The 21,398-nt window shown below is 44.6% G+C and overlaps 2 protein-coding genes across 6 annotated transcripts in view; one reads left to right on the top strand and one right to left on the bottom strand.

The window, feature by feature from the left end:
- Nucleotides 1–329: 329 nt before the first annotated feature.
- Nucleotides 330–13,198, bottom strand: Mbd4 (methyl-CpG binding domain 4, DNA glycosylase). 2 transcript variants are annotated; one of them, XM_085840143.1, is made up of 8 exons: nt 13,104–13,198; nt 10,614–10,831; nt 8,700–9,544; nt 5,185–5,259; nt 4,951–5,085; nt 3,830–3,979; nt 3,329–3,432; nt 330–1,808 (listed from the first exon to the last, which is right to left on the bottom strand). In XM_085840143.1, the coding sequence occupies exons 1-8, from the start codon at nt 13,191–13,193 to the stop codon at nt 1,731–1,733; spliced, it is 1,695 nt and encodes a 564-aa protein (XP_085696269.1). In that variant the 5' UTR covers nt 13,194–13,198; the 3' UTR covers nt 330–1,730. The 2 variants fall into 2 exon arrangements, with proteins under 2 accessions (XP_085696269.1, XP_085696268.1); XM_085840142.1 differs by lacking the exon at nt 13,104–13,198 and adding an exon at nt 12,666–12,752 and having other exon boundaries at nt 10,614–10,835.
- Nucleotides 13,199–13,519: 321 nt separating this feature from the next.
- Ift122 (intraflagellar transport 122) overlaps nt 13,520–21,398 on the top strand; it is a 68,674-nt gene continuing 60,795 nt past the window's right edge. For all 4 annotated transcript variants that reach the window (XM_021164720.3, XM_021164719.3, XM_021164718.3 and 1 more), the window contains exon 1: nt 13,520–13,691. In XM_021164720.3, coding sequence (XP_021020379.1) covers nt 13,651–13,691 — 41 coding nt within the window. In that variant the 5' untranslated portion in view covers nt 13,520–13,650. The remainder of the gene's footprint in view (nt 13,692–21,398) is intronic.

Below are 21,398 nucleotides of genomic sequence, written 5' to 3'. Positions count from 1 at the left end.
GGATCTTAAGAATTCCATTATACTCGAGCGGGGCCAGAGCAGGGCCAGAAGCAAGCAGAGGTCCTGAGTTCAATTCCCAACAATCACATTATGGCTCATAACCATCTGTACAGTTACAGTGTACTCATATACATAAAACAAATAAATAAATCTTTAAAAAAAAAAAGAATTCCATTAAACAAGACAGACACTTCTGCAGACATAGCTTATTTAGTCCAACAAACTTGGTTTGTATTTTTTGTACAGGGTTTTGCTGTGTAACCAAAGCTGCCTTCACACTCTCATAAGCCAGGCTGCCTTGAATTCAGAGGTCCTCTTGCATCAGCATCCCAGGTACTGTGTATGTATTTTCATCACATATACATTATAAGGCCCATCTGCTCATTGTCTGTGTATGTGCCACTAGTGGAGCTTTTGGTTTATTTTTTTGCTCTTTTTTTTTTTTTTTTTTGATATAGGGTCTTACCATATAGCCCAGGCTGGCCTTGATCATGATTCTCTCCAGACTCCCAAGTGTTAGGATTATAGTAGTATACCATGATGACTGGCATGGGTGAATATATTTTATTAATGAAAAATATATTTTATTAATGAAAAATGGGGTGGAATATTATGCATTTTGGAGTAATGTTGACTTGAGGAAGAGATATAATTTAATTTTCAAACTACATTTTAAAATAGTGTTAAGTAGCCGGGCAGTGGTGGCGCATGCCTTTAATCCCAGCACTTGGGAGGCAGAGGCAGGCGAATTTCTGAGATCGAGGCCAGCCTGGTCTACAGAGTGAGTGCCAGGACAGCCAGGACTACACAGAGAAACCCTGTCTCAGAAAACCAAAAAGAAAAAAAAAAGTGTTAAGTAATTAGGACTTAATTTTTTTTTTATGTATATCTATATCTATATATGCCACATGTGCTAAGGTACCCAATGAAGCCAAAAGAAGGTGTCAGATCCCCAGGAACTGTTATAAGCAGTTGTGAGCTGCCTGATGTCGGTGCTAAAAAGTGACTTCTATAAAAGCAGCAAGCATATTAAACCACTGAACCATCTCTCTGCAGACCATTTCTGAAAATTTTATGTATTCTGTAACATGTATGTATGAGCTCAAGTGAAGGTAAGAGGCCAACCTTCAGGAGTGGGTTCCAGGGATGGAATTCAGATCACCATGCCTGGCAGCAAGTGACTTCATTTACTGGGCCACTTCACTGGCCCTGCCCTGTTTGTGCTTGAGGCCGAGTCTCTCTCTACACAGTAGAGGCAGGCCCTCAACTTTCCATCCTTCTCCCTCAGTCTCCTGAGTGCTGGGATTACAGGTGTGTGCCACCATGTGTAGGTCAATTCGGTTTTTAGTTAGTGATATCTTTCTAAAGTAAACGCCTCGCTATTTAAGCGATAACACTGGAACACCCATTAAGAACGGCAGGCTTTCCACACATGACAATATCACTTTATACAGAAGGAGAATACAGGTTTAGGCTTTCTTTAGCAGGAGTGCTGGTAACTGGATTTGAGCATTGGCGTGTTGAATTTCAGCATTGGAAAACCTAAACTGAACACTTTTAGGATCATTATCTAACAATTATTTTTTTGGCAGAGGCTTAAGACATACACTGGCTTCTAACAAACTGAAAAAAAAAAAATCCACATGCCGGGAAGGGAGCTCACTGCACACCACAGGGCCCTTAGAAACGGAAGCACAAAGCAACGCATGGGAAACTTCAAACAGGCGGCTTCAAGATAGACTTAATTTTTCATGATTCTCCCAAAGCCAGTCATGGTATTTATTTAACTTGTGGTCTTCAGGGTGCACCTGGAAGAAATGCAACATTCAGCCATAGACATGTTTAAAGGTTTGGTGAGGGGGTTCATCATGATAACATACCTGAGATAAACGGGACATGGAACCCCACAGCATCCAAAACTGTATATAATTATACCTTATACAACAGATATCCTACATGGATTACAAAGTGCTCTCCAGTTCAGAACTAACCCAGACCTGGAGCAGAAGGCAGCGATGATTAGAGACCCTGTGAAGCTAACCAATGGCTCTGGTGGTGAAGGGGTAGGACTGTGGCCCTTCAGTCTGGGTTTCTCTAGACGTCACTGACTTAACGCAGGGCCATACTGTGAGGAGGCAGTGTGCCAAGATACCCTCCAGCTGTCACACTGCCATCAAAATGCACCAGTGCTGGGCAGGAACAAAGGAATGGGTAGTTGTAATAGGACCCAAATGCCACATTCCAGTCTGAGATATGAGGAGAAATCTGACAACTAGACACTCTAAGTCAAATATTTCTTCTTTTATGAGGGATCCTGTTTTGTGGATGTGTGTGTATGTACAGGTACTTGTATATGCTTGGTGCATGTGTATAGCCAGAGGATTCCGGCACCTTCTACTTTCAGAAAATTAAATTTTATTCGTTGTGTATGTGTATATACTGAGGCATGTCTATGAAGTACAATTTTTTGAGTCAGTTCTTTTCTTCCACCTTTTTGTGGGTTCCAGGAATGGAACTTGGGTTACCAGGCTTGCGCAGCAAGCCCCTTTACACCCTGAGCCATCTCTCTGGCTCACAATTCACTTTTTGTTTGAAAAAGCGTTTCTCGGGCTAGAGAGATGGCTCAGTGGTTAAGAGCACTGACTGCTCTTCCAGAGGTCCTTAGGTCAAATCCCAGCAACCACATGGTGGCTCATAACCATCTGTAATGAGATCTGCCCCTCTTCTGGTGTGTCTGAAGACAGCTACAGTGTACTCATATACAATAATAAATAAATCTTAAAAAAAAAAAAAAGAAAGAAAAAGCGTTTCTCACTGGTCTGGAGCTTTACCCACATAGGCTAGGATATCTGGTATACAATCTCAGAGAGGCTATCCAGAAACTTCCAGGCGTCCTGCTGTTCCTGCCCCCACAGTGCTTCTATCTATTCATCAGATAGAAGGTGAATGCTGCCATGTCTGGCTCTTCCGTGAGTTCCAGGGATCTGAATTCAAGTCCTCATGGCAAGCATTTTACAAACTAAGCCATCTCCTCTCAGCACTAGGGGTTCCTTTTTTAACAGGAAGGAACCCTGTCAGTGTTAAACAGAACACAGACAGGTAGGAAGGTCAGGAGCTCAAGTCAGTAGGAGGCCACAGCGCAGGGCCTGGGGCAGTACCTCAAGAGTCCATAACTACAACTCAGCCTCACGCCCCTGCTGCTCTTTGAACAGAGGGCAAATCTGGTTGGGACTACAACAGGACTTCTTTCTCATAGATCCAGGCACACTGGTGGACTTATACGCCAAATATGTTGGCTTATGTTGGATATGGCCAGTGGTGGGCTTACCTGCTTCCATTCATTGACACAAAAGATCCGGTAGGAGTCGTTGCCATATTTACCAATCCCATGAAGCTCAATCGGATACCTCCACTGCTTTGTCAGATATTCATCTGAGGGATACACATCCAACACGTGGTCAGCCTTGAGAAAGTCACCTTCCTTATACCTGTAATGGGGCAAGATGACCCCTCCCTCTGAAGCAGCACTGATTATAGCCTCAATTCCTTATCACCTGCTTCTTCCTCACCACTCCTGTGTGCTTTGTGAAATATAAATAGACAGAGGAAATGCTTCTCTTCTATGTACAGGGCTATTCAGTGTTGGGCAAAGATTTATGGTTTGGGTCAGTAGGAGTCTGTGGTGTGGGGCAAGCGGCCTGTTTTAAATGTCTTTGGTGCTTGAGCTAAATGACCTCAATTAATATAGCATCCCAGGGCATTAAAGTTTAAGGTGTGGCTGCCTTCAATAGGCACAATTTGCTCCTTCCACTGGGCTTGGGGAACATACCTGAGAACTTGATAATGGTTTTTGCACGGAGATCATAGAGACCAAGAGGCTTGAGAAGCTCCGACACGTCCCTCCAGTCAGCAGTTCGGGCCACTTCAGCTGAAGGGTATTTCTCTAGAAACTCCCACAGCACAGGGATGGCCATCTTGCCTGGGGAGCATAAACAATGGCAGACACATGTCTTGGGAAAGGCCAACTTCTTATTTAGGTAGTTTTACATCTATAAACTTCAGGCAGTGGCATTTCTGTTACTGTGTTTGTGGTGCTGGGAATGAAATTAAGGTATTTTGCATGATGGCAAGGACTCCACCACTGAGCTATATCCCTAGCCTTGCTTATTTAACTATTGTCAAGTCACTACCCAAACCAGCAGCCACTTACAGAACCAAATACCAACACTGTTAATCTACTTTTTTTTTTTTTTTTTTTTTTGGTTTTTCGAGACAGGGTTTCTCAGTATAGCCCTGGCTGTCCTGGAACTCACTTTGTAGACCAGGCTGGCCTCGAACTCAGAAATCCGCCTGCCTCTGCCTCCCAAGTGCTGGGATTAAAGGCGTGCGCCACCATGCCCGGCCTGTTAATCTACTTGGTTATTAGTACAAATTATACAGAAACTGGCTAGTTTTCAAATCATCAGCTCACTAGATAACCACTATAAGCATCCAATGAACACAGGGAAGTTCCAAGCAGGATAGAGGGAGAAATATTAACTGCCCCTTCACTGATAACCAAAGCTAACCTGTTAGCAGGAAATCAATGACCACCTGGCCCTCAGTATTAAAAAGAATGGTCGGGCGTGGTGGCGCACGCCTTTAATCCCAGCACTCGGGAGGCAGAGGCAGGCGGATTTCTGAGTTCGAGGCCAGCCTGGTCTACAAAGTGAGTGCCAGGACAGCCAGAGCTACACAGAGAAACCCTGTCTCAAAAAACCAAAAAAAAAAAAAAAAAAAGAATGTTGGCCGTTATCCAGTCTAATGTTTGCGTAAGTAAAGAGTTCTGAGGGCTAAAAGGGAAAGGCCTTGTCTGACATCACAAACTCAAAACGTACCTTGAACTTAGGCTTCTTACCCAGCTTAGGTATCTCCCTTCTAACCAGGACAAGATGACAATGACCCACAAACCTGAGGTCCGATTGAGAAATATAGTCGCGATGAGGAGCTTCCATGGGTCATGGAAAAGTATTTCTTGAACAAGATTAAAAGGTGACCGAGGAGGGGTCCATTTCTTGAAGGATTTGCGCCTTGGGGGGCTAAGAGCTACAAAAATATAGGGTTGTCAAAGTTGTTCTCATAAAAGACTTGGAATGTCCCCCGTGCCCCTGCCCCCGCCCCATTCTGCTTAGGGAAAGGTGGTACCTTCTTTGTTGTACTTGCTGGAAAAATACAGGCTTGTTTTCCTTTTTTCTACTTGTGTCCGTGGGATGCTGTCTTCTGAGAAGCAAACATAGTTTATAGTCTACACCTTAGGGAATGCTGAGGATAGCCTAGGCTACATAAATCACCCTAAGTCCACTAATGTATCCGTTAGGCTTTATTTTATCTCCACTTTATTCATAAGGAAACTGAGGCACAGAGAAGCTAAATGAGTCCCAGGTCATACAGCTAGTGTGAGAGCTGCAGAGGGAATGCAGGCAGGCCAGCTCAGGATCAGGGGTCACTGGTGTCCTATGATTTACATGGCCAGCTCACAGTGTAGAAAACTGCAACAGTCTGAATATTCTAGTATATTTGTACAATGTGGTCATTAAAATGTCGAGACTCTATCATGAATATTTTCTACTGTTATTTACTTCAAATAGGAAAAAAAGAGGCAAGATTCTACATATGATCTCAATTTTATAAACATGAATTTATATGTGTACGTATGCACACACATAGACACTAAGAACAGAATCACGATGGTACAGTGTTTTGTTTTTGTTTTTTTTTTTGGTTTTTCGAGACAGGGTTTCTCTGTGTAGCCCTGGCTGTCCTGGCACTCACTTTGTAGACCAGGCTGGCCTCGAACTCAGAAATCCGCCTGCCTCTGCCTCCCGAGTGCTGGGATTAAAGGCGTGCGCCACCACGCCCGGCAGTACAGTGGTTTTTAGAAGTGGTAATTTTTCTTTTCTTCTGTAATTTCCCCCCCACACTTGAAAGGTTCTCCAGTTGTATTTACCAAAAAGGAGGCACACAGGAGAAGCTGAGGAGGAGCTGTGAGCTCGATGCCAGCCTGGGCTACCCAATAAGCTTCTGGGGAGACTGCTCGGCACCCAGAGTACTGGCTGCTCTTCCAGAGGGCCTGTGTTCAGTTCTCAACACCAATGCTGAGTGCCTCACAACTGCCTGTAACTCCAGCTCTAGGGAATCTAATACCCTTTTCTGCCTTCTGTGGACACCCACACCCACCCAGTCACCCACATATACAAAATCAAAATCTTAACCAATATTATCAAACCTCTCAAGTCAACCTCTCTAGGTGAAATGGTCACAATACTCCCTTTAGCTACACCCTCTGAGTATCAGTTAATATCTTACTTACATTTGTATTTTATAAAACCATCTTTTAGCAGGGCAGTGGTGGCGCACGCCTTTAATCCCTGGAAGGCAGAGGCAGGTGGATCTCTGAGTTTGAGGCCAGCCTGGTCTACAGAGTGAGATCCAGGACAGTCAGGGCTACACAGAGAAACCCTGTCTTGAAAACAAAAAACAGGGGGCTGGTGAGATGGCTCAGTGGGTAAGAGCACCCGACTGCTCTTCCAAAGGTCCAGAGTTCAAATCCCAGCAACCACATGGTGGCTCACAACCATCCGTAACGAGATCTGACTCCCTCTTCTGGAGTGTCTGAAGATAGCTACAGTGTACTTACATATAATACATAAATCTTAAAAAAAAAAAAAAAGAAAACAAAACAAACAAAAAAACCCTCAAACCATCTTTTTTCACTTCTTATTTTTACCTCACAATTATTTTGTTATTGTTCTGAGACAAGGCCTCGGGTAGTCCAGGCTCTCCTCAAAATTACCATGTAGCTGAGGATGGCCTTCAACTCATGATCTTTCTATACCTAACTCCCAAATGTTGGGACTATAGACATGTAACACCATACTCGGCTACCTTATAATAAAATTATTTAATTTTAATTTATGCATTGTTACATGTGATACCTGTGGGGGCCAGCAGAGGGCATTAGATCCCTTGGAGCTGGAGTTACAGGCAGTTATGAGCCACCTGACATGGGTGTGGGGAACTGAATTTCGGTTTTCTGGAAGAGCAGGAAGTGCTCTGAGCTGCTGAGCCATCTCTCTAGCTGCCTTTTGTCTTGATGTGAAAAACAGAACTAATTTGGGGTAAAGCGTTGCCAGAAAATGATACCAGAGTTGACTAAACACTGCAAGAAGTATCCAGGTCTCCACATAATGATGTCGTCAGTGGCTTTTGCTATTCTAGTCTGGGAAGGGAAAGTTCAGAAGAAAGCATGAGACAGAACAAAGGAAAATGATTTTATGGGTACTTGATGTTTTTCATGGCTTCCCACACTAACCAGCCTCCTTTATTACCTGTTGGTTTGATACTTTTTGGCCAAGCAATGGTCATTCTAGTGGGCACCTAGTACCCAACAGCACCTCCCCTCCACTGAGAACTAGATTTCAGACTAGGACGAGCTGGATACTTCCAAAGTGGCCAGAGAAGATGCTTTTAATATTTAACCTACCCATTATAATTGCAGTATATCTATACCATCCAATGCTTTAAGGAGCTCAAAGGACATACATTGAGGAATTCTTATCCATTTCCTAGGTATATGTGGCCATCTGTTAAAGACACTTCAATCCCAGGCACAGAGAAGACGCACAATTATGGATGGGACTGGAGACAGAACTCAAGCGTTACCCTTGTTCCACCAATCTGTGCAGGCTGTGTTCCCAAAGGAATCTAAGTAAAATTAAAATTACCATTCTTCTTTAAGAGTTATTCATTATGCTGTAACAGTATAATGAATAACCCAGGGCTGCTCAGATCTTTTTATCTATTATTTACTGAGGCATTGTATAGACAAATCTGCCAAGCCCAGGACTCTTGTGTGAAGAGCACAGTACAAATAATACATGAACTAAGCGATTATACTTTTGAATTATTGAAAGCTCCAAGGCCTTTTAGAGAAGCATCGGGCTGCAACAGAAGAAAAAAAAAAAGAATGTAATACAGATGAAATTAAATTGGGAGTCACACAGCAGCAGCACAGGAGGGGCAGGAAGATGCGGACTATTCTTGGTCAGTTTATAAAAGGAGTCTTATCTACATTCTTCACAGAAAAATCTTCCTTACAGTCTTAGAACTGCTGCCAAAAGAGAAGATAGCAAGTGTGGAAAGCCCTACCTCTTAGCTGCTGTCCAGGGAGAGGTGGTAGCAGCCGTGACACACCAGTCTTCCAATGCTGAGCATCCTGGCTGTAGCCAGCTGATTACCTCTCTGCCATAATTAAGGGCCTCATGACCAAGCTTAAAGATCAGTTACAGGACGGAGATGTAACTCAGTTGATTAGAGTGCTTAGCTGCCATGCATTAAGCCCTGGGTTCTGCGCCCAGCACCACATAAACTTGCATATTGGCACAGGCCTTTCATTTCAGCACCCAGGAAGCAGAGTCAGAAGGATACAATTTCAAAAGTCTCTTCAGCTATACAGTGAGACCCAGGCTAGCTGGGATACATGAAACCCTGTTCTCAAAAATCACTTAGGGCAGATATTGGGATCAACTGGGAGAATATATCTGACGCTTGACTCTTCTTCCCTATACTTTCTATCTCAACCCCACCCAGGCATGAAATACAAGCTCCGCGAGGGTAGACAGTCCACCACACAGCTAACAGAATTTTCATGCACTGAGTACCTTGAAATGCCTCAGAAGTAAAGTGTTTCTTGGCTTGTGAGCAGCTGGGCATTTCAGAGCCATCCTGTAAAACGCCGGTATGCAAATGTGCCTCCCCCTTTTTGTCTCCCTTCGATCTGATTTCCTCTGATTCTAAAAAAGTCTGCTCACGATTCGCTTCACCTGCTGCTTCAGTTGAATGGAATTTGTTTGTGGTGCCAGAAGTTACTTGTATGAAACCAAGATCAGGTCCTGGGCTTGGTGATTGTTCTTGTCCCAGGCCCTTTTCTTCCCCAGCCAGGCTGGCGATCTCCCTTGCGCAGGCATCTGCAGGGCAGAGGGTTCTGTTGAGCTGACTTTCCTGTGGCACCAGCTCAGTGTCAGCACCCACCTTCTGAACCACAGATGCTCTTTTTCTGTTTCTTCGAGTAGAATCTAAGAGACTCTTCCCGCACTTTTGTTTGGTTTTCTGACTTGCAGTTCCTTTCAAAACAGTCACCTTGCTTTTGGACTGTCTCCTCTTCTCAGAGTCAACATCCTGAATGTCCCTATGTTCTCTCAATAGCAAGCAAGCTGAGTTAGAGTTAGACAGTCCGCTGCTTTCTGGCGACTCTGAAGTACCACTGGGCAGAGGCAACACATCTGTTTTCCACTTGCTTCGTGTCTTGAGGTTCCGCTTTGAAACGTCAGTTTCATTTGGCTGCAGGGAAGTCAGAGCTGCCAAACTTTGGTGTTTATAACCTGGATTGATGCCCCCTTTAGGCAGTACAGTAAAATCAAAATCTTCAGGCTTAAGAAAAGTCTCCCCATTTTTGAGAAGATAATTAGCAAGTGAACGTTTTGATCTGAACTTCAATCCTTGTGGGCTTAAAAGAAAAAAAAAAAGAAAGAGTGACTTTTTAAAAAGAACTGGACCACATTTCAGAATTCCAATTAATAGTTTTTAAATGTCACCAAAGATGTTTGGCATTTTAAAGCAACAAAAAGTAATAAATGGCTTTTCAATAGATTCTTCTATGATAGTATAAAATCAGCATACAAATGTAGCTTAAATCCAAATGTCTCATTACCACTGAGAACAGGATCAGCACTGTGTATATGTGACTGTCCCCAAATCACTTGATACAACCAGTGGCACTGAAGGAACAGTAATGATCTTATAATACAGTTTTTATTTTTTATTTTATTTTTTTGTTTTTTTTCAAGACAGGGTTTCTCTGTGTAGCCCTGGCTGTCCTGGAACTCACTCTGTAGACCAGGCTGGCCTCAAACTCAGAAATCTGCCTGCCTCTGCCTCCCAAGTGCTGGGATTAAAGGCACGTGCCACCACTGCCCAGCTACATTTTTTAAATGTATGTGTGTGGTATATGCATGTATGTGTATATGAGTGTTCTCATGTGTACCTGTGCATGTGGAAGCTTCAAGTTAAAAATCAGGTGTCCTGGGCTGGTGAGATGGCTCAGTGGGTAAGAGCACCCGACTGCTCTTCCAAAGGTCCGGAGTTCAAATCCCAGCAACCACATGGTGGCTCACAACCATCCGTAACGAGATCTGACGCCCTCTTCTGGTGTGTCTTAAGACAGCTACTGTGTACTCACATATAATAAATAAATAAATCTTTAAAAAAAAAAAATCAGGTGTCCTTGTTCACTTAGCTTGAGACAATGTTTTCCACTGAGCCCAGAAGTCACTAAATCCAGCTAGTCTAGCTGCCAGCTTCCCCTGGGGATCCCATCTCAGGCTCCTGAGAGCCAGGGTCACAGGTAGCTGCTGTGCCCACTCAGCTCTGCAGATATTCTGGGGGCCTGAACAATGACAAATGTTTTATTCCCTGAGTCATTTCCTTAGCCTGTCAACCTCAGGTTCTTGCTATCCTTTCCCATTACGGACAAAAATCACTTGGTGGTATTGTTATTTTCCTTCCTAAATGCTTACCTGATAAAGTATACATCAAATTTTCCTGCAGTTTTCCCAGATAACCTTTGCTTCACAACTCTTTCCCATCCACACGGGACAGGCTTGTGGCCTTCTGTCGCTGTAGTACTAGACAGAGTAGAAGCAGTGGGCTCCTGGAGAAGGGAGCTGCACTCACTGCTTATCACCAGGTCCTTTCCATCTTCTCCCACTCCTCCCAGTCCAACAGCAATATCTTCCTTGCTGGAAAAACAAAACCCAAGTGATGAACTTAAAATTGCTTTTACCCTGCTTCCTCAATTTCTGCCCACAGCAGTATGAGACTGCATAAAATACAAATTAAAGTCAGTGAGCTAGTCTTGCGCCATGAGGATTGTCCCAGCTCTAACAACTTCTCGTCCTTCAACATGAGTGTCCTCCTCCACCTTGGTTTTCAAACGGGGTTTCTCTGTGTAGCCCTGGCTGTCCTGGAACTCGCTCCATAGATTAGGTTGGCCTCGAACTCACAGAAATTTGCTTGCCTCTGCCTCCCAGATGTTGGGAAGAAAGGCATATACCATCGCTGCCTGGCTCAACATGGGTTTTTAAATGTTAGGACTCTCCACACAGTATACCTGCTAAACTTTTTCTTAATTCACACTATAGGGATTCAATAAAGGATTCTGATGACAGTTGTTGGAAGTTTGAGATATGAGCCAGTAACTGAACTTTTCATCTGAGATCAGACAAACTGCTCAAGTGAATCACCCCTCTTTCCTGCAGACATGTAAGGGGAACACTTCACACATGTGTGCATTTTTGAGAAACAACAACCACCACTTTCGTAAAATGGTGTGGCCCTCCAAAAGCTACATAATTTCTGGTAAGAACTTCCAGATCTCTTTCAGTCTTGATTCTCATCACTTCGTGAGGTTAAAATGCACTCTCATTGGGTGGTGAAGAGATGGCTTAGCTGTTAAGAACACGAGCTACTCTTGCAGAGGTCCTGAGTTCTAGTCCCAGCAACCACACGATGGCTCACAATCTTCTAACTGTAATCACATGGGACCTGATGCTCTCTTCTGGTATGCAAGACAAAGCACCCACACCCATACCCTATGTATATAAAACATATATATAACATAAATAAATAAATCTCTAAAATTTTTTTTACTCTTATTGACAAATTGTGTGATAACAAAATCAAATCACCTGCAGAGTGGACCCCGACACCTAGGCCCACCTAATACTTCTCCCATACTGTTATGGGGGGAATAGTTCCCATAAAACCTCCAGTGCAGTGGATCTCTTCCCCCTTTAAAGGAATTTATTTATTCTTATTTATGTGCACCATGCAGGTGCTGAGGCCTAAATGGACTTAGATCCCCCCTGGAGTTAAGTTATAGATGGATGTGAGCCTCTGCTGTGGGTGCTGGGAACCAAACCCAGAAGTGCTTTAAACAACTGAACTATCTCTCCAGCGTTTAGCACAGCGTATTTTAATCACTAAACTATACATTTTAAAAGTGAGGGGCTGGAGAGATAGCTCAGTGGTTAGGAGCACATATTCCAGGAGACTCCAGTACCCACATCAGGCAGCTTATAACAGCCTGCCTGCAACTCCAGCCGCCAGTGAACCTGACACCTCCTCTGGTCTCCACCAACACCCACATATATAGACAAACACATACAGAAATAAAAGTGGGTCTCTAAGAGAGACCTTCTAACCCAACCTACTTTCTACAAATAGGGAAATAGGGACACTAAGCAAGACCTAGAGACTAACCACAGTTAGAACCATGGCATTCTTAGATGGAATTTGGCGTTAGGTATCAGCTAGAAGGATCTTATAGGGAGACAAGGTAACTGAAACCAAAGGGAATCCCTACAAACTGTTAGGTTAACAAAATGGGTCAAAACCCCAGCTCGCTATTTATTATTAGCTGAGCTTCCAAAGAGAAAGTCATTTTGAGCTCAAAATCTCCGATCTCTATCTGTAAAAAGGAAGTAGCATTAAAAAAAAAAAAAACTTTGTTGTTTGCTTTTGAGACGGGAGCTTATGCACCACAGGCTAGCTTTGAACCCACGACGTACCAGAGACTCATCTTCAACTTCTGGTCCTCCTGCCTCCACAGGCAGACGCTGCCAAGCCCGGATATTCGGTGCTGCCGCTCGAACCCTCGGCTTTGTGTTTACTACGTAAACACTACCAACTTAGTTAAATGCCCAGCCCTTAAAAGTGTTTGAGCGGCCAAGTTTTGGGACATGCAAATACGTGGATCATTTTAGCCCGGACACAACAGTAGCTTCCTCTGTGACTTGTCATATGTGACTTGTCATCCGGCCCAGGCTAACCTGCTTGCATCACAAAACCTCCCTTGTCCTCCAAGCTCCCCAGTCAGTTCGGCCAAGGAATCGGGTACACCCTCGTCTGTTCCCACAGGGCGACAGCTCTAGGTGCCACCTTGTGTTAAAGGTTAGGAAGACCCACACAAGAGCGACTCCTCCGAGGCCCGAGAGAGGTTTAATAACTTGCCAGCGATCCCAAGGCGGGTCTGGAACTAGGCTCTCTCCAGCGATGTGGGAGGGGACTCTGTTGTCCCCAAGGTTTGGGCTCTCCATCCCTGCTTCTTTGGTCCACTGGGCGCAGCTGCAGCTCCAGGCCGAGAGGTGGAGTAAAACACAACTCAAAACACTGAGCCGAATCTAAACACCGACGTGAAAGTCAATCAACCCACACAGCAGCCTTCCCGCCACCGCTTCAGCTACAGACGCCACAGCCAGGGTCCCGCCAATCAAACCCTCTGTCGTCAAGACTCCCCGCCCCACCGACCTTTGCGGACCAATCGCTCGTGTCATACTTACGCTTCCGTCTCCTGCGTCCCTACGCGCCCGGCACTTCGGCGGAGGAGCCGGGCTCCCTTCTGTACATGCGCACTTGGAGCTTTGGGAAACTCACGCGCGGTTCATTGCGCATGTGCGTTGCTAAGGGTAGCGCAGGTAGCTGAAGTGGTTTGTGGAGAGAAGCCTGTTGCTGCCGAGGCTGGGAGGAGGGGCCCGAAGCGTGAGGGAAACGGCGATGAGGGCCGTGTTGACGTGGAGAGACAAAGCGGAGCAGTGGTGAGGAGCGGGAACCTCGGGGATGGCGGGGAGGCGGCAGGAACCGGCGCGTTGCCATGGCAACGGGCCTGCGGCCTGGGCCGAGGACTCTGATTCCGTGCCTTCAACTTCCCAATGGAAGAGAAGCTGAGATTCCTGGAGGGGTTTAGGGATCATCTGAGGGAGGCTGGAGCAGTTTATACGTCATCATCATCCAGTTTCACTTCTCCTCAAAATTCCTCATCCATCCTGAAAGTGCCCACACTTTTGTTTATCTGACATTCTTTAAATTTCACCTGTTTTTGTTTGTTTGTTTTTGAGATAGAGCCTCACTTTAAAGCTCTGGTTGGCCTGGAATTCACTATGTTGGCCAAGCTGGTGTTGAACTCACAAAGATACATATGCTTCTACCTCCCCAGTGCCTGGATTAAAAACTTTCGAGCAGGAACAAACAAAACGGTGTGAGTAACTTGCATCTAGGTACTGAGCATTTCCACCTGAGCTGAGATCTACTGTGTCTGAAACAGGACATTTCCATGTACGGTCAGAGAAACATGTAAGATGCGACCAAATCAAGACATCTCCTGATTGGGAAGTTTGAGGAGTATTTTCAAAATTAGTACTTAAGAGTGAGCTTAATTTAATGCTTAATTTAAATACTAAGGATTAAGGCTTAGTATTTAAGAGCACTTTGGGTAAGTTCCAGGACAGTCAAGTCTACACAAAGAAACCCTGTCTTAAAAAACAAAAACAAACAAACAAACAAAAAAGAAAAAGAAAAAAATATATAGTAAAAAAAATATTGGGCTGGAGAGATGGCTCAGAGGTTGAGAGAACTGTCTGTTCTTCCAGTGGTTCTGAGTTCAAGTCCCAGCAACCACATTGATGTGGTTGCTAGATGTACTCACAACCATCTAGAATGACATCTGGTGCCCTCTTCTGGCCAGCAGGTGTACATGCAGGAAGAATGCTGTATACATAATAAATCTTTTAAAAAATCAAAAAATGTTTTAAAGAGAGAATGACAATAGAATGACTCTGTCATCTTAATTAATTCGGTATGATTTGATATCCTATTCTATTTTGTCATTAAAATCCACCAGCCAGGAACACATTTCGGGAAATTCTGGCTTGACTAATTCTCAGCTTGACTCAGAGTCTTCTTGGACCGTCTGGTCTGTTCCCCACCACGGTCTGTCCTGAGACTTTTCCTCGTGAAACCTTTCCTGAGATCCTGAAGGTCTCTCAAGGCTGGCTTTGGAGGAACTTGCACAAAGAACAGCTAGTGCTGGCATGATTCCAACACTAGCTAAGACCTTGTGCCCTTTATCTCAGTGTCTCTTCACAGCAGCTCTAGGTAGGTACTGTAATTATCTCCACTTTACAGATGAGAAAACTGACTTATAGAGAGGGCAGATAGGTACACATATCTGGGTGTGATGGAGCCAGCTTGCAAGCTCAGGCCACCCTGTTCCAAAGCCAGTTCTCCCAGGCTCTGATTTCAGTTAGGTGAGTCACGTGAATAGGTGGCCCTTACTTGTATTAAATAGAAGGGGTTTCTGTTACTTGCGGGACATTTTTGTGCACCCTTTTGCTTGGAACATGTCACCTTGCCAGCGCCTTTCATTTTCATAAACACCTTTGTGGAGGTTAGCAGTAGGATGCTCAGCAGTTGAAGGAAACTGCTGCCAAGGATAATGATCTGAGTTCGATCCCTAGGGCTCACATGGTGAAAGGAGAGGACCAAGTTGCCCTCTGACCTCCAAAAGTGCTCCATGGTACACATGCCTCAATAAATGGCTCAGCACTTAAAAAAGGCTTTGATATTACTTTTTTGAGACAGGGTCCCATGTAGCCCAGCTGGCCTTAGGCTTCTGGTTCTCCTGCCTCATCTTCAGCAGTGCTGAGGTAATAACAGAGTTTATTACTTTTCTCTTCACTCTAGTATAAGATTACCCACAGCCAGGGGTGGTAGTCCATGCATGTCTTCAATCCCAGCACCCAGGAGGCAGAGGAAGTTGGAGCTCTTAAGTTTGAGGCCAGCCTGGTCTACATAGTGAGTTTCAGCATAGCCAGGGCTACACAGTGAGACAATCAAACAAACAAAAAGGAGCACCGGTGCACAAGGTGGCAGTAACTGGCAACCAAGCCTTGGCTTCCACGTCAGAGCAATAGGGAGCAACAAGGGACGTGGCAAACTGGAAGGCTCCTACTCTGTACGAAAGGGGCAGCTGCCGCTCTGCTCCTGCCAGTTATCATGGGTAGAAATTTGGCCTGGTGTGTGCAGATCTTCCTATTTTTACCAGAAGCTAGGAATCTGCGTTTGAAGTGTGAAATGTCCTAATTTTTAAATGTTGGCACCTAATTAGAAAAAAAAACATAACAAAACAAAGTAAAACACCATGTGAGCCAAGCAAAACATTTGCTGGTCAAATGCAGCCTGCTCTGCTCTGTTCTCAACCCCTGGCACAGAATTTTGTTCTTTCTGCTCTTGTGCTTAAGAGTCTGTTGGGTGTAAGAGTTATTTTTTAATCTGTTTATCCCAGAAGTCTAGAAACCTTGTAAAAGCAATGGCTGTATTTTGTTTCCAAATGTTTCTGGAGCCTTTTAGTATTTAGTGAGTAGCTGTGTGTGTGTGTGTGTGTGTGTGTTCATGGAGGAATAAGTGAATGAAAGACCAGTAAGGACTGGCTACCTGCTTTTAGGGCTGTTACAGATTTGAAGCAGTCTATTAGAGCAGGAGGTGCACAAATTCTGTAGGCCAGCAGCCTGATGATGGCTACATATGCCAGCTGACGTAATGGAAGGAAACAGAACAAAACTCACACCTAGATAGAATCCAGTCATCCCAGATGCCCTGACTAGCCCTGCCCCGACTCAGTCACAGGCTCCTGCTCTGTGCTTGTGCTTCTGGTCTGTTCTTCACCCAGCAGAAGAACTCACTCGGGTCCTGATACTGTGTTTCTGTTGCTCTGCTCCTCATAAACCCAGAGTGACCCCTTCCGTGTCTTTTGCTGGGTGGTCCCCTGGCATTCTTGCCTCTAGGTTTGCTAACATTTAGATTATGCCTTGGAGCTTAGCCAAAAACTCCATTTTCCTACCCAAAGATCCTTCTTAACTTATTCTTTCCATCTCCTCTCTCCCTCTTACTTCCCCTCCCCCTCTTTTGTTCTTTATTTGTGTGTGTGGAATGTGGATGCATGTATGTATGCAGATGAACTTGACTGTGCATGGGCATGGGTAGGTCAGAGGTTGACATTGGTATCTTCCTCTATTTCTGTCCACCTTATTTTATTACTTATTTTTTATGTTATGTAGGTGGGTGTTCTGCCTGCATGTATGCTGGGCACCACCTGAGTGCCTGGTACCAGCAGATGCCAAAAGAGGCAATCAGATCCCCTGAAACTGGAGTTACAGACAGTTGTGAGCCACCGTGTAGGAGCTGGGAGCCCATGCCCTCTACGAGAGCAAAGAGTACTCTTAAATGCTGTGCTATCTTTCCAGACCCCAACCTTATTTTTTTGAGATAAGGGTTCAACAGTGAAGTTGAATTCACCATTTAAGCTAGACTGGTTAGCCATCAAGCCCCTGGGACCTGCCTGTTTGCACATCTCAGTCGCCGGGGTTAGAGGTTTGACTTGTTGACTCAGGCTTTACTTGGAGTACTGGGGATCTAAACTCAGGTCTCCATGCAGAACAAGCACTTTACCCAGTGAGCCATCTCCTGACCTCTAAATGCTTTCTCTCTTAATCTTTTCTTTCTGAACTTTTATCTTTCTTCCTTCCTTCAATATGCTGCTCTAGGTTCATCTCAACCACAGTGCCTTAGTAGGCTAGCCCACCTTATTCCAGGCAGGCTAGGCCACCTTATTCCAGGCAGGCTAGCTAGAGTTGAGAGATATTGTGATTGATTGAGGAAGCTAGGGGTGTGGCTCAGTGCTAGAGAGCTTGCCCAGCATGTGTGAGGCCCAGAATTCTTAGCACCACATTAAAAATTTAATGAAGTGATATAATTTGTCTGAGATTGCAAATCCCTGTTACTCAGGAGGCTAAGACTAGGAGATCTTCAGCCTAGGAGAGAGCTCGTCTCAGAAAAAGTAGAGAGAAGTCTTGGGCCTCAATATGGGGTTGTCGGGGGAGGACAAAGAGTAAGCAGGGTAGCATGTGTGGCTTGAAGTGGCTTTCAAGGGCACCTTGGGATTTCAGTGTGCAGAGGACAGTTGGCAGGGCTCACCTCTCATCTCTCAGCAGTGAAATCTGAGCATGCAGTTTCTTTTTTTCATATTAGAGGACAAGTTGGGAAAGAGCCTGCCATGGTAGCACAGACTGCCAGAGGGCAGTAAGTCTCCAGCCCTAGAGTATGCTGGCTGAGGCTAGATGGTCATGTGGGGAGAGCATTTGCCCTAGGTGGGGTGTGAGATTCCATGATAAAGTCTGCATCCTTACCAGTTTGGGGGGTCTGTGATGTTGTAATATTATTAAAACCCAGGAGTGGGGTCTAAACGTAAAATCCTGGCAGGTTGCCAGTTATGATCAGTGTGTCAGGCCCCTGGTCTAACAGATAACATAAAACTTGGTTATTGCCCTCAGGTTGAAGACAAGTGTATTAAGGAGGCGTGTTATGAAACAGTCAAATACAGAAGGCTAGGTGCTTGAGAGTGAAACTGAGTTGTTTAGATCCTAAGTACAGCAAGAGTTGACTTGGGCAGCAGACTGCTTGCTGCTTTTCCTTTCAGGGGCTCCAGGTTTGGTTCCCAGCACCCATGTTGGACATTGTATAATCAATCACAAGTTAGATATGTATGTTGTAAGTACTTCAGGACATCCAGAATGTGAACTTTCACATCTGGGAATATTGTTCAGGCTTAGCCCAAATAAAGCAACAAACATGGAGATGGCTTAGTAGGTAAACGTCCTTCCTACCAAGACAGACGACCTGAGTTTGATCCCTGGGACCAACACAATACTCCGGAAAGAACCAACCCCTGCTAGTTGTTCTCTATCACACATGCACCCAGCATGCCTTTGCCCCCTAAAGTAACTCCTAGATAACTGTAAAAGAAGAATGAGCCGAAGCCAAGAGTGGTGGCACATGCCTATCATCCCAGCACTTGAGTAGTGGAGGCAGGGGGCTCAAGGTCATCCTCAGCTACATCAACTACACGGAGAGGCTGGGACCAGACCAGACCATTACACATGAGACTGTGTAAAAAGCAACAACAAAATGCCAGGTGAAGTGGTTTATATCCATAATTTCAGCATTTGGGAGGAATACCATAAGTTCAAGGCCAACCTAGTCTCCAAAAGAGTCCTAGATTAGCCTGGGCCAGAGTAAGAGCCGGCCTCAACAGATATAAGTAGAACTAACTCAGTAACTGTCAACTCTTGGAGAAGAGGTCCGAGAATCATTATGACTGATCCAGATGTGTACAGGCAAGAAGCCACCATACCAAGGACTAGATGAAGATGCAAACCCATTCCGAGCTAATGCCTCAGCATGAAGATTCACAGATGCCAGGCACTTTACACAAGGCTGGCCCATGACCCCTGGCTTTAGGAGGCAGCTCTCTACCTTGTTTTATAGTAAGGGTGAAATTCAGATAGGTCAACTTTCCTGGCCCCAGCTCCCTTCTACCTTTTAGCCTATCACTTGCTGTTTTGAATGTGAAACATGTCAAGGAAGCCCAGGTCTATTACCACAAAACAGTGAAGAAGGACAATGCGGAACTTAGGCCAGGATTTGATACAGAAAGCGGTATGCTGATCTGGAAAGCCAGAGAGGGGACCTTTGTTCAGCCTCTGTCAGCCAGGCTGTGTACCCTTTCTTTTCCTCAGTGGGCCCGCCCCCTCTACTCCATTGTGCTGAGGGAGGTATGTGCAAGTGGGTTAGCATACACTTTCCCTGTCACAGCTCTCAACTGTTTGCAAGTGTGGAGAGTTTTTATTCAAGGAACCTTCTAGGAGTCTTCTCTGCCTCTCCACATGACCAACATACAAAGACACAGGAAGTAAATAACATACTACTAAAACTACAGAAAGGAGGATGGGGGAAGGGAGGTGGTGACCAGAGGGTACTGGGCTTCAGTTAAAGTGGAGGAGGCTCATGAGGGCCACAGTTATATTTTTCAAAATGGCTAATGGATAGATTTTTAATATTTCGTTGCAGTAAATGATGTCTTTGAGGTGATAAACAAGTTAATTAGCTTCCTGCAATATATATTTATATATTATATAAACATCATGTTGTACCCCAGAAATATACACAATTATTATTATTTTTCAGTTACTTTCCAAATTCTACATGGAATGCCTTGAGTATTCCATGTAGATAATGATAGAAATGATAATACTTTTTTTTTGGTGGTGGTGGTTCTGAGAAGGCAAGAAAGCCATTATGAATTACTTCATCAACTGTGACATACACCAGTAGCAATAAGGAGGGCTACACAGCCTGAGGGTTGAAACGTGGGCTTTGGGACCAGGCTGCTGGGACCAGAATCCTGGCATCACCTCTTCTCTGCAGCAGTTTACTTTCAGGCAAGTTGTTTAACTTTGCAGTTTTCTTATCTGCAAGATAGGCTTAGAGTTGTGAGGTTGAGAGAATTTAGACAATAGAGCATTTACACTGTATCCTGTACACAGTAACAAATGTACTCAATAAATGTCAGCCACTGGAAAAGCATTGGGGGGGGGTGCATTTGACAGACCTGGCAATAATCCAAGCGAGTAGAGGCAGTGCAGTAGGGTGGTTAGGATCCCAGGCTTCTGAGGTCCTTCTACTTGCTGGGTGTGTGAGACTTTGTCCCAGCCTGAACCATGCTAATTGTCTATAAAGCAGAGCCCACTTTGCCCTTTCATGACCATGGTGGAGTTGTTTCAGAAACCCCAAAGACACCAAACTGACAGATGTTCAAGTCCTCTGTTTCAGACAGCATGCGACAGTATAGAGACTTGCAGAGAGCCTAGACTTGCCGCTCTGCTATAGATCACCTCAGGATAGCATGGCAGAGCTGCAGAAATCACTTTCATACTCTGCTGTTACAGAATTATGATAAGAGGAAAGTGTGTGTGCTCACTACAGACATGGCTTTCCCTTGAGGGTGCGTGAGTGCATGCTTGTGTACATGCATATATGTATGTGTACTTACATATATGAGTGTGTGTATATATATACACTCACAGGGTCTGATTGTGTAGCTCTGGCTGGCCTGGAACTCACTATGTAGACCAGGTTGTCCTTGAACTCACAGAGATCTGCCTTTGCCTCCTGAGTGCTGGGAATTATTTTTTTTAAGATTTATTTATTTATTTTATGTATATGAATACACTAGCTGTACAGTTGTGAGCCTTCATGTGATTGTTGAGAATTGAATTTAGGACCTCTGCTCACTCCAGTTGGCCCTGCTCGCTCTGGTCAATTCCACTTGCTCAGTCCCTGATCACTCTGTCCCAAAGATTTATTTATTATTATACATAAGTACACTGTAGCTGACTTCAGATGCACCAGAAGAGGGTGTCAGATCTCATTATGGGTGGTTGTGAGCTATCATGTGGTTGCTGGGATTTGAACTCAGGACATTAGGAAGAGCAGTCAGTGCTCTTACCCACTCAGCCATCTCGCAAGCCCTAGTGCTGGGATTTAAAAAAAATATTTAAAATTTAAAAAATATTTTTGATCAACAGTTATTTGAATTTATAGATGTAGAGTCCACTGAACAGAGGGTTGAC

This window comes from Mus caroli, unplaced genomic scaffold (assembly GCF_978045245.1).
Source record: "Mus caroli unplaced genomic scaffold, Mus_caroli_1 scaffold_7, whole genome shotgun sequence".
NCBI classification, from domain to species: domain Eukaryota; kingdom Metazoa; phylum Chordata; class Mammalia; order Rodentia; family Muridae; genus Mus; species Mus caroli.
This window is presented reverse-complemented; position numbering and strand designations above follow the sequence as displayed.

Coding starts and splice junctions, on each gene's coding strand:
- Mbd4 (XM_085840143.1), bottom strand. CDS start 13,193: ATGGAGAGCCCAAACCTTGGGGACAACAGAGTCCCCTCCCACATCGCT. Junction 5,260..8,699: donor TACTTCTGAGGCATTTCAAG/GTACTCAGTGCA, acceptor TTTGCTTCTCAG/AAGACAGCATCCCACGGACA. Junction 1,809..3,328: donor GTGTCAATGAATGGAAGCAG/GTAAGCCCACCA, acceptor CATTTCTTCCAG/GTGCACCCTGAAGACCACAA.